This window comes from Trachypithecus francoisi, unplaced genomic scaffold (genome assembly GCF_009764315.1).
Source record: "Trachypithecus francoisi isolate TF-2019V2 unplaced genomic scaffold, Tfra_2.0 Lachesis_group2, whole genome shotgun sequence".
NCBI lineage: Eukaryota > Metazoa > Chordata > Mammalia > Primates > Cercopithecidae > Trachypithecus > Trachypithecus francoisi.
The window spans coordinates 162,738,550-162,751,522 of NW_022681465.1; the positions used below are offsets into that span (position 1 = coordinate 162,738,550).

The following is a 12,973-nucleotide window of genomic DNA, read 5'->3' on the forward strand; positions in this document are numbered from 1 at the left end:
CATGAGTATGAGATAGGGATGAAGTATATTAATATCAATATTATTAAAATTGTTCTCTATTTCTCCTGACGAATTCTGAAAGAGATGACTATATGAAACAAATATAGACTCAATTATGAGAGTAATGTGGAAAAGGTAGAGCTAAAATAGAGAAGATAAACAATAACCTTAAATAATATCTTTTCAATACAAGGCACAAATTGAACTTAATACAAACTTAATTTGTTTAAATCACACCCAAAATTTAGGAATACATTTACCATTCTCTAGTTACAAATAACAAAAATAATTCAAATATGATAGGTTATCACATGAATTGCTTCGTGAAGTATCAGTGGAAGATGTATTAGTCCTGTGGTTCTCTTAGCTGAGAACACTTCTCCAGTATTTCATTAGGACTCAAGCAAGGCAAAGACTCAGGCCCTCTTGCATGTTATCTCTTCTCTCTTTCCTTACTTAATTAACTCCACCCTCAAATACCTGGCTTTAGTTTGTTTTAGTGGCCATGCTTCCCCTACCTCTGTTTGCCTTTATAATGCATCGAGAGAAACCTTTGCTCTAAAGAGGGCCTGTTGCCCACTGCAAAACTCACTTCATTATACTGGAAAGGGAGCAGGTAATCCCTAAAACACAGTAGACATAATGTAATGTTACACTGTGCTGTCTACCAATTACGGTATATTTCCAGACAACAGAAATAGTATAACATGTTTTTACCAGTTTGTATAAATTTTAATGTTTTTCTCAAATATGCTATTATTTTTGTATTCTAGTAAATCCAAAAACTAATTAATCCAGGCTGGGTGCACTGGCTCATGCCTGTAATTCCAGCACTTTGGGAGACCGAGGTGGGTGAATCACCTGAGGTAGGGAGTTCAAGATGAGCCTGACCAACACGGAGAATCCCTGTCTCTACTAAAAAAAAATACAAAAAATTAGCCAGGCCTGGTGGCGCATCCCTGTAATCCCAGCTACTCGAGAGGCTCAGGCAGGAGAATCACTTGAACCCAGGAGGCGGAGGTTGTGGTGAGCCGAGATCATGCCATTGCACCCCAGCCTGGGCAACAAGAGTGAAACTCCTTCTTAAAAAAAAAAAAACTAGTGAATCCATTCTTGATAATTTAAAGACGGCTGCCAGCACTTGGTACACTAATCTTAACTTTTTTTGTATATAGATGATATAATCCTATCAGGTTGCTTGCATACTCCTTAAAAGTCTACTGACCCAACTGAATGGATGTTGAAAAGTAGATGCATTTTTCGGTAAATTATTTAAGTAAATAGGAAAGAAAGCAAAGAAATTTTGATGAAGTAAATAATTTGATTGACAGTATTGGGAGTTTTAATATTTATACCTTTTATTGTAAATATATATATATATATCTTTCTGAAAATATGTACCAAAACTAGAAGGAAAACTACATAAACGAGGGAAGACACACCCAAATTTTATCTCATAAAACATAACCACTATAGCTGCTCTACCCTAAACTTTTCCCATGGCAAACAACATGCAACTACTTTTTCCAACCAGTCATCATTCCCTTCAATATACAAGATACAAAACAGGAAACCTTGTAAGTCTGGGCAAGACAAGACTGCTCTCAATCAGAACATTTATTCCCAGGGTTATAAGGGAAGGTTTTTACAAAGCCAAATGGTTCCTTCATAGTACTGAGGTAAATCCTATCCTTCCCCAACTCTACTCCCTAGCATCTTTCCACTGGGAAATCACCTTCTATTGCATCATATTTTCTGGTCAGTGTATTTTAGTCATCAGCTTCCAATCATAGGATTATCCTCCCACACTGAAACCCATGTTTTCAGAGGATGGAAAAGAGATAATATAGTAAAATATGAATGGCTCTGAATCATCAAAACTCAGTAGATGAGATGCCTAGAGCTTTCCTCTTTGCTATCTTTCCTGATGCCTGATTCTTCAGTTCTTCCTTTGATTCTGAAAATGTAGAATCAAAATAAGCCAACTGTTTCTTCTGTTGCTCAACTTAGGCAAAGTTGGTCTCTGTGGCTCAAAACAAATAATACCCTAATGATAAAGGAAAATAATTTCTGCTGGCAGCAAAACATATTCAGAGTCTCAATATAACTATAGATAGAGATGAATGGAAAGGTTTTCTAGCATTATTATTATAAATAAATGACAAAATATCATTTCTCTGCATAGGAAACTATAGAGATCATTTACGAGAATACCATCCCTAGTGGTAGAAGTTGTATACTGCATAATTCTACAGACACATTTATTATACACAACATAAATGGCTTCCTCTACTGTTGTGTAGTGTACGGCCTGTACAACTGAACACTGTGGGATACATTAAGTGTCTCTAATATGCCATGTACTAAATAAGGGGAAGGACACAACAGAGATAAATAAAATAGGCTTCTACTTGAAAGGCACAGAAGTGGATAAAACACATCACCTCTGTAATGTGATAAGGGTCCCAGGAGCAGTGAGAAAGAAGTCTGGGGAGTTATATTAAACACTGAATAATTCTATTCTTCAACAGCCTTTGCCAGCAAACAAATGGAGAAAGAAACACCCGAAACAGATGATACTGAATAAAATGGCAATGCAAAAAATTAAAGAACCACATAAAATCAAATCTTCACCTTAGGGTCAAGAATCACTAAGTGAAAAGTATATTCAGACGTAGGGGGAAAGGGATTTGGGGTGGTTTTTCTATATATATAATACATCATATCATGATGCAAGAGGCTGCAACATGACTATTTGATTTACATAATGTGAAACATGGGACTTCATCTGTAACTAAACAACATGATAAAACTATGACAAATGCACTGCTTATTGTCAAAGGCATTTAGAGTCCACCACACAGCCAATTTCTGTTCACTTAGCAAACAAATGAAAAAAGCACATTACAAAAAACAATCAAACAACAAACTCTAGTTCTTTCATTCAGAAACGTTAGAAGTACCTCTCACTAAAATTGAAAAATAGTCAGCAGCATTATAAACCAAAGATCAGACTGTAAGTCTTAATCTTCATTTCTCCAATAATCAACTTATTTGCAGAACACCAATGTATTCCTAATTCAAAATATTCAAATATTTATTTTATAAGATGGGGATAGAGATTACTTGCTGACTAGACCTTTGATCATGTGGATTCAAATTCTCTCATTTTTGGCTCATGTAGATTCTGTGCGCCTGAAGTCTGCATCATAGAGTTTCATTATGTGAGTTTATAGAAATGATACTGTTAGACTCTGGCAACTGGGAAGGCCAATAAATTCTGCCTAAGTTCTGATTTATGTTGAAAAAAATGAAATGTAGCCTTTAATTTCCAAGAATGAAGATGCATCTGAGAATGAGCCTCACTGTAGAGTTTAACAGTGCCTTGGGATATACCTATAAATGATTCATTCAAAAATTATTCTGTAATTTGTATTAAATCAAGTTATTTTTGCAATTTCTAGTTTTATTAAATTTTCTCTTACTTGCCAATGGCATTAGTTTGAAACTAACTTTCACATGTATTATACGTAAACTAAAAGCATTTCTGTGAATAGGAAAGGCAAAGCTATCATTAATAAAATTGAATTTTAAAGAGTATTTCCAAAGGGCATAAAGATGTATGCCTTCTCCCTGATTTCAATGAGAAATGTGAAAATTGCCCTAAGAAATCATAGAGTTGAGAGTTAAGAGAACATATTTTGTGTTTTTGTTACTATGAACCCAGAAGCATAACTAGGTCAGCTTTAAACTATTTACTTTATTGTACTGCACAGGACAATTTAACAAATATATGACCTCAGATAGGTTTGGATTTGTAGAAGCATTATGTATTTTAGCTGACACCAAACTTGATCCCTGAGCTAAAATTTCTTCCTACTAATGTGCACACATAACCCCCAACATTTACTAGTTATTTACTATGAGCATTTACTAGAAACTGAGCCTGGTTCTGAGTTTAGTCTGTCAAATATGGATAAGAACAAGCAATCCATGGAGATTAACATTTTTTCTTATGTTATTCTATTTTTCACAGTTTTCTTACAAAGCTAAATAGCTGATCATCTTTACACTAACTAGAAAGGGATTTTTTTCCTTAACTACATGAAGCACTCATTTAATCTTTATTAACCAAATGGTACTAGGTAACTTAGGAATAAAATATTCCCTTTAGTGAGGTGATTTTTCACTATTATGGCACTGGAAACAGAAATATGGAGAAAGGATGATCCTCCACAGAAGACTTGTCCCACAAGTGAGTAAAGGGAGAACAGTTGGCCAGTATTTGTCAGTATTTTATATATGTGTACCCTTTGACAGAGCAAGTACTTTTTAATCTACCCTAAATAAATACTATTATTGCACACGTTCACAACCATATTTATAGAACATTTTCTCTAACAGCAAAATATTAGAAAGTTCTATATACAGATAAGTAGCTGAATAAATCAGGATACTTTTATGCAATATATAGTATGTCAGCTCTCCGCCCCCACAAACGATGCAGACCGACAGGAACGCATGAGTTTCCCATTGTTGCTATAACAGATTACCATGAACTTAGTGGCTTAAAACAACACAAATGTGTTATCTTGTCAGAAGTCAAGTACAGGTCTTAATGGGCCAAAATAAAAGTGCCATAGAGCTGCATTCCTTCTAGAAGCACTAGGGTATAATCTATGTCCTGGTCTTTTCCAGTTTCTAGACATTGCTGGCATTCTTTGGCTTATGACCTGTTTTTGTCTCTTCAAAACTGGGTTTATAGCATCTTTCAGTCCTTCCCTGACTTTGAACTTCTGCCTCCCTCTTCCTTATTTTAGGACTCTTGTGATTACAGTGAACCCACTCAAATATGCCAGGATAATCTGCCCATCTCAAGATTCTTAATTTAATCACATTCGCAAAGTCCCTTTGCCATGTAAGAAGGCATATTCACTGGTTCTGGAGATTAGAAGGTGGATATTTGGGGAGGAGGGACATTATTCTGCCTTCCACAATAAATGACATAAAAATACTTGCCAGACATAATAGTAAAGTGAAAAAGCAAACAAATAGAGAAAACTGTGTAGAGCATGAAACAATGTTCTTTACATACACATCAACTCTTAACATTGATTACCTTAGGGTTGGAGAGCGGGAGTAGAAGTTAGTAAAAGTTAATTTACTATGTAAATACTAAAGTGTCTCTTTTACTTTTACCATAAGAATATGCTTATAATATGACAATATATTTAAAAGTTATATTTAAACTTTTGCCATTAGAATATGCATTACTTGAAAAATAAAACCATATTAGGCTACATTTTCAAGAAATATATATAAAAATAAGCAAATGTTTGAAACAGACTTTTAAGGGAAAATATGGATTATAAAACAGTATGTAAAATGACTTCAACAACATAGATAATGTTCTGTTTCCTAAGTGGAGGGGTAAATAGGCAGTTATTAATTATATTATTCTTTATGCTCTTTGTATATATGAAATATATCACACTATGCTTTCTTCTTTTCCTTTTAGTAGAATTCCTGTGTTGCATAGCGAGGGAAAGCTAGCAACAAGGGAGGCAATAATGAAGAGTGGTCAGTTCAAGATGCTAGTTTTAAAGTGTTTCAACATTAAAAATATTGGATGCAGAAAATTCTAAAGCATTTTTTAGAGTTTTGAAAGAAAAAAATGGCATTGGAAATAAGAAATAAAATTAATGCCACAATATATTTTGTTGGTGAGAAACAAAACTTGTATGTAGACTATGATCCCAATAATGTAAATCCATGTATTATATACATACATAGGAAATACAACTGATGAAATATGCTTTAAAATATTAACTATACTTTTCCCATGTAGTGGGACTATAGGCTAATTTTTATCTTTATTCTTATACTTATCAATTTTCTGTAATAAATATATTGCATTTATAAGGGAAAATTATAAATCTGTAATCAAATTATGATTACCATCTTCTGTAGTCTCAAAAGCAATATTTCTCAAATCTATTACTGTTAAGAAGGAAGAAAGACTTGAACAATGCAGCCGTTTAACCTAGACTCACCTCAAACCTTATAACCATAGGTCTCCTCCCCATCCATGCAAATCTTTCCATCCCTTCTCCCAACTTCAATTTACTACTCTTAACCAACTTTATTATAGCAAAACTTACATAAAATACACACAAGTTAAATGAGAAGATAGGTGAATTTTGACAAATGTATAAACTGACATGTATTCAAAGCAATATATGCAATATTTCCACTACTACAGAAAGTTCCTTCTGCCTTTTTGCAATCAGTTTTCCCAGCTTTAAAGCAGGCAACATTTGACATGACAGATGAATTTTGCCTATTCTCAAACTCTGTATAAGTGGAATCATCCTCTGATCGGTTTCTAATTTGGCTTTTTCACTCAGTTTTTTGTTGTTGTTGTTTTTTGTTTTTTTTTTTTTTTTTTTTTTTGAGGTGGAGTCTCACTCTGTCACCCAGGCTGGATTGCAACTCACTGCAACCTCCGCCTCAGAGGTTCAAGTGATTCTCCTGCCTCACCCTCCTGAGTAGCTGGGATTACAGGCATGAGCCACCATGCCTGCCCAACTTTTGTATTTTTGGTAGAGACAGTGTTTTACCATGTTGGCCAGGCTGGTCTTTAACTCCTGACCTCAAGTGATCTGCCTGCCTGCCTCGGCCTCCCAAACTGCTGGGATTACAGGCGTGAGCCACCACAATCGGCCTCAGTATAATGTTATTAAAACTCATCCAACCATTTGGTTGCATTTATCAGTAGTTTGATGAAGAGTATTCAATTGTATGAACACACAATACATCCATTCACCTGTAGATGTATATTTATTTATAATTTTTGGCAATTATGAAAATTATGAAAAAAATTATGAAAGCTTCTATAAATTCTCAAGTTCATTTTTTTCTGTGAATAATATTTTTATTTTTCTTAAGTGAATATCTAGAAGCTGATGTGGGCTATATGGTAAGCAAATGTTTAATTTTATAAGAAACTACTCATTTTCCAACGTGGTTGAACCATTTTATAATCCCACCAACAACTGAAGAGTGTTCCATATCCTCACCATCATTGAGTATTTTCAGTTTTTATAACTGAAGCCTTTCAAGTGGGTGTGAATTTAATTTGCATTTTCCTGGGAATTAATGATTCCTCTTTATTGATTATCTCTTTATATGCTTACTGGAGATTCATATTTCTTCTTTCTTGTTATTTTTAAGAGGTTGACATATTTTTGTATTTGTATATGTGTGTATACACATATACATGTAAACATTCTGGATACAAGTTCTTTGTTAGTATATGTATGGCAATTATTTTCTCAAATTCACAAAAGATGTGAACACCTTTTGAACAGCAAATGGTTTTCATTTTTAAAAATTCCAGATGATTGTTAATATTTCTTGATTAGTACTTTTTTGTATCCTATCTAAGAAACCACTGTCCTCCTCTTGTTCATGAAAATGTTCTTCTTTATTTTCTTACTACAATAGAGTGTTAGCTTTCATGTTTAATTCTATGATCCCTTTTGAATTAATTTTACACATGTTAAATAGGATTGATATTCATTTTTTTCACAGAGGTGTCCAGATATTCCATTTGTACCATTTGATGTATTCTAATACCATCTGCTGAATAGATTATTTTTATAACTGAATTATGTTGGTAGCTTTATTAAAAATCAATTGACCATATATATGTGGGTTTATTTCTAGACCGTTTATTTTGCTTCATTGATTTGCATGACTCTGCCAAAACCATACTATCTTGATTTCCAAACCTTTAGAGTAAGTTTTGAAATCATATAGTGTAAAGTCCATCCAATTTGTTCATATATATACATATATACATTTTCATTACTGTGACAGAATGGGAAGGTTTTGGGGTTTTTTTGTTTGTTTGTTTGAGACAGTCTTGTTCAGTTGATCAGGGTGGAGTGCAGTAGCACAATCTTGGCTCACTGCAACCTCTGCCTCCTGGATTCAAGCGATTCTCATGGCTCAGCCTCCCAAGTAGCTGGGACTACAGGCATGCAACACCATGCCCAGCTAATTTTTGTAATTTTAGTAGATATGAGGTTTTGTCACATTGGCCAGGCTGGTCTTGAATCCCTGGCCTCAGGCCATCTACCCACCTCAGCCACCCTAAGTGCTGGGATTACCGGTGTGAGCCACCGCACCTGGCCTCAATTTGTTCTTACTTTTCAAAACTGTTTTGATTCTTCTAGGTTCTCTGCCTTTACAAATTAGTACTGGAGTCAGTTTGTCAATTTCTACAAAACACGCCTGCAAAGGTTGTTTCATTGGGAGTATATTGAATCTATAAATCAATTTGGAGAAAAGTGGCATTTAATAATATTTAGTATTCCAATGAATTAATCTTTATTTAGATATTTAATTTCTCATAACAGTGCTGTGTAGTTCTCATTTTAGAGGTTTTACACATATTTTACTAAAATTGTTCTTAAGTATTTTATGGTTTTGGAAGTCACTATAAGTTTTTTCCAATTGTTCACTTCCAGTATATATAAACATAATTGGTTTTTGAAAACTGATTTTACATGATGTAGCCTTGAAAATCCAGCTGCAAATTCTAGCAACTTTTTGCTAGATTTCTTAAAATATTCTTTGTACCATTTCACATCATCTGTGAATAAGAGACATTTTTCTTTATATTCCAAATATGTATGCTTTTCCTTTGTTTTTTTCTGCTTTACCACACTGGTTATAGTTTTCCTTTGGTTTTTTCTGCTTTACCACACTGGTACAATATTGGATAGAAGTAGAAAGAGGAGACATCCTTACCTTGCTTTCAGTTGTAAGGAGAAAATGTTCAGTTTTCTCCTTTTGCTGTGATATTAGTTATAGATATGTTTTTTGATAGATACCCTTTCAGAGATTAAGATAGTACCTCAAGAACTCAGTAAGCATTTTTGGTTAATAGGATTTCTTTATTTTACTTTCTTTCAGTACATTAGAAATGTTGTTTCATTGTCTTTTGAACTTACTGTTTTTTTGGATGTGAAGTAAGTCATTTATTTGAACATTGTTCCTCCTGTTTAATGTTTCCTCTGCTCCCCTCAATGCTCACCCTGCTGGCTGATGGAAATTTTTCTGTTTTTCTTTGGTCTTCAGCAACTTTCCTATGATATGCCTAGGTCCATATTTGTTGCTTTTCATCAAATTTGTGGAATTTTTTGCCATTATGTCTTCAAGTAATTTTTCTTACCCATTCTTACTCTCTTCTTCTGAGACTCCAATTATAACTGCATTCATCTGCTAAATCCAACATCTAGGCTATCTCAAAGTCAGTGTCTATTGACTAATTTTTAATTGACCATGGGTCATATTTTCATGTTTCTTTGCTTGACTAATTTTTATTATACTCTGGACATTGTGAATGATATATTTTTAGAGAGACTTGCTATTCTGTTATCTTCCTCTGAAGAGTGCTTAAAACTGTTTTAAGAGGCAGTTCACAATTACTGGCTCATCATCCTGCACTTGGATAAATTTGATTTTATTTTTTGGTAGGGAAGATTTATCAAAAATCCAAGATGATACCAAAGCCTCTGTAAATTGGTGGTATTCAACCTCTAAGTTCTGTCTCCCCTAAGGCTAAAAATGATGATAAGGTATCACAAGATTGTTCCACTCTTGTGCTTTGAATTTGCTCATTCCTAGTATCTTTTTAAATTCTGAACTCCATAGCAGCAATCCTGTGGTAAATTTGGGGCAGTCTCCTCTATCTGTTTATCTTCAGACCAGCCATTGCCAAGTTCTCATGTATGGTCAGCACATGTACTTCATGGCACCTCTCCATGCCTAAGACTTTTTCTGGTGTCCTCAGCAGGATCACTATGCTCTACCTAGATTCTAGCTTGCTACATTAGTTAAGAAATTTTTCCCAGGGAAAAAGCTGAGTTGACTGCAAGGTTTGCATAATAAATTCCCCTTCTTTCAGGAATTGCAGTCTTATACTGTTCATTCTCCAGTGACTAAAAGCAGTGACTTCTTATTTTCCAATGTTATGTTGCTTATTGCAGAAGCTCAATATCAGTTATACCTACTTAGCTGAAAGTAGAAGTCCAATTGTGTTCTTGCCTAGAGATTTTTCAATTTTATGAATTATTTACCTTTAGTATTAATTATAAGAAATTGCAATGATTTCAATGATTTCATTTCAGAAAATCATATGTAATTACACTACTGTGCTTTCTGTGATGTGAAATGCTAACACTTTTGATGACTAAAATTAAATTGCTAGTTCACAATGAATTACTTATTTTTACCAACTTTAAGCAAGACAAACCAATTATGTATGATTATTAAACATATTAATCATATAGAGCATATTGTTGCTCATTATTTCACTTACATTTATTTACATATTATACTTAATGCTGTATTAAAAATATTTTTTAGTAGTACATTCACAATGTAGCTTATAATTAGTCAGAGACTTAATTAAAATTGTTTCTCACATGGAGCCAGAAAGGTTTTCAATTGCTGAATTTAACATATTAGGTTACTTTATATGGTGATGACTGAAAAACATACAGTCTAGGTTCATAATTTTGAACTTACAACAAAATTCACCATAGTTTTAGCTTATCATTAATGACTATGCCTTTGAGCTCAAAAATTTAGGGTAATTTTTTAGAATTAACTAACCAAATGTTTTGTCAATATGCCATCCAATATCTAGCTGTTTACAAATCTGTTACTATGAATTGAGGGAGATGACTAACATCATTATGCCAAAATCATTTTTGAAACATGAAATCTGAAATAAAAACATTATCTATTAAGGGATTAATGGGATTAACAGTACAGTAATTGAATTAGGAATGTCATTTAATTGGCTTTGGAAAATTTACCTTGTTATAAGTATAGCTGCATCCACTGAATTCATGTCTTCCCCCCAGCTTGTTGACATCTCCAAATGTATATCATTCTTTTTGCCAAATTCTTCATGTTGCCACTTACAAAAACTCTCTAGCATTTTTTCTCCATGATGCCCAATATATAGATCTGGCTGCAAAATAACAGATTTCATCACAAGGCATATTATTCTTAGGTATATACAAAAACAAAACAAAACAAACAAACAAAAAAACAAATAACAAAGGCACTCTTGAATTACTAAAGCAAACTGCTGACCATAACATTAATTAGGACCTGGAAGACATTCAGGTTTGATTTACTCTGAGCTTAAAAGCTTAAAGCATTGTGAAGGTGTAATAACTACAAAATCTGTTTAATGGTATTCTGAAAAAGCAGAGAGGTTCAATTAAGAATGTGGAACTTTTAGACTAAAATAACTTGTTGTTTCTACAACTTAAGAACAACATTTTCTATGTAGAACAACATTTTCTAAAGTGCCAGTTAAGCAGCATATCAAAATGATCCCATGGAATAGTTCCCATTTAAAATAAATAAAAAGTGTTAAAAGTACACATCTAAATGATAGAATAAAACTGTCACTTAAAATGACTTCTTAAAAATTATACTTGGAAAGTTAAGATTTGTTTTCAGGATTTTTGGAAACTAACAATATCCTATTTTAAAATAAGATTGGGACATTAACTCAAACTAAAGGCCAGTTTTATGTATACTTTAAGTGATTCAATGGATATTTCCAGATTTTTAAGTACATCCTTAACATTCCCTTTACTTAAAAGTTTCTGAACAAAATTTCTCACCCATTTAATTTAATTAAAAACTCAAGACTTTCTTACTGGAGTTTCATGGAGCAGAATAAGCTTTATCACACGAAGATTGACCTGCACACCCAGACTCTTGTGTTGGAAAAGGTTAAAAACCTAAAAACAAATAAGAATAAAAATAAAAATCCTAAAATTAAACTGAAAGTCATCTTAATTTTTCTCAAGGCCCATACGTGGAGAAGTCTCAATTTATTTGAGAAATCTTAAAAAAAAAAAAAAAAAGCTTGCAAAGCAATTTTTTGTTACATCAAACCCATGCTTTCAGAGATATTTCTACTTAGAAAAGACTGGTTGTTAGGCAGTGTTAATCTACCATATATCCCATTCTAGAGGAGTGCTCAGAAGGTAATGGAATATGGACAGAAATATCTAAAGTATAAAAAAACACTCTGTTCCCCAGAAAACCAGCCAAATGATAGCAAAGATAGTAAAAAATGGGACTATATTTATCATTACATCAGCCGTTCTTAAATGGTAATTGACTTATAAACGGACATTTGCCTTCAACATTTATTTCTCTTTATTCTCTTGTAAGAATCACTCTTCACTATAACCTTCTGATTCTTCCTTGAATGAGGTTTGCCCAACAGAGTATGCAATTAAGTCAAAGGATCAATTTGGTAAAAAGCATCCCTAACATGATAGATACTAGGATTTCTTTCTTTCTTTTTTTTTTTTTTGTAAAAGTTCCAAGGTAAGTAGGCAAATAATCCTTAAAGGAATATTGCATGAAATCTAAGCGGCAATGAGATACTAGGATTTCTACAATCAGAAATCATCAACTCAAGTTAGTCACCTGTGATTTAGTTAGTTAAAATTTTAGCTCATCAACTAGAATCATATCTGACATTCATTTTACAGACCTATATAATAGCTCAGTGGATTACTGACATTCATTTTTATATCACATCATAATTAACCTATGGTCCTTTTGTGGGGCCATGTATATAAACATATATTAAAATATTCATGATAATTTCACCAAATTATGCCTCTATCAAAATATCTTATCTACCCCATAAATATATACATCTACTATGTACCAACAAAATAAATAAATAAATAATAAATAAATAAATAAATGGGGCTAGAAATATTAAAAAAAAAAAAAAAAGGAAAAGAACAGTACCAAAAAAAGAGAGAAAAGACTAACATAGAAAGAGGTTTGCCACATCAAAATGAACAAGAAGGGTGTTTTCTTTTTTACAATATGTGAATTTTTATTTTGATAT

At 33.0% G+C, this 12,973-nt stretch overlaps 1 protein-coding gene across 1 annotated transcript in view; it reads right to left on the minus strand.

Moving 5' to 3' along the window:
• ADAMTS19 (ADAM metallopeptidase with thrombospondin type 1 motif 19) overlaps positions 1-12,973 on the minus strand; it is a 269,639-nt gene that overhangs the window by 188,053 nt on the left and 68,613 nt on the right. The window contains exons 5-6 of the mRNA XM_033181355.1: positions 11,754-11,837; positions 10,893-11,050 (exon numbers count right to left, since the gene is read on the minus strand). Coding sequence (XP_033037246.1) covers positions 10,893-11,050; positions 11,754-11,837 — 242 coding nt within the window. The remainder of the gene's footprint in view (positions 1-10,892; positions 11,051-11,753; positions 11,838-12,973) is intronic.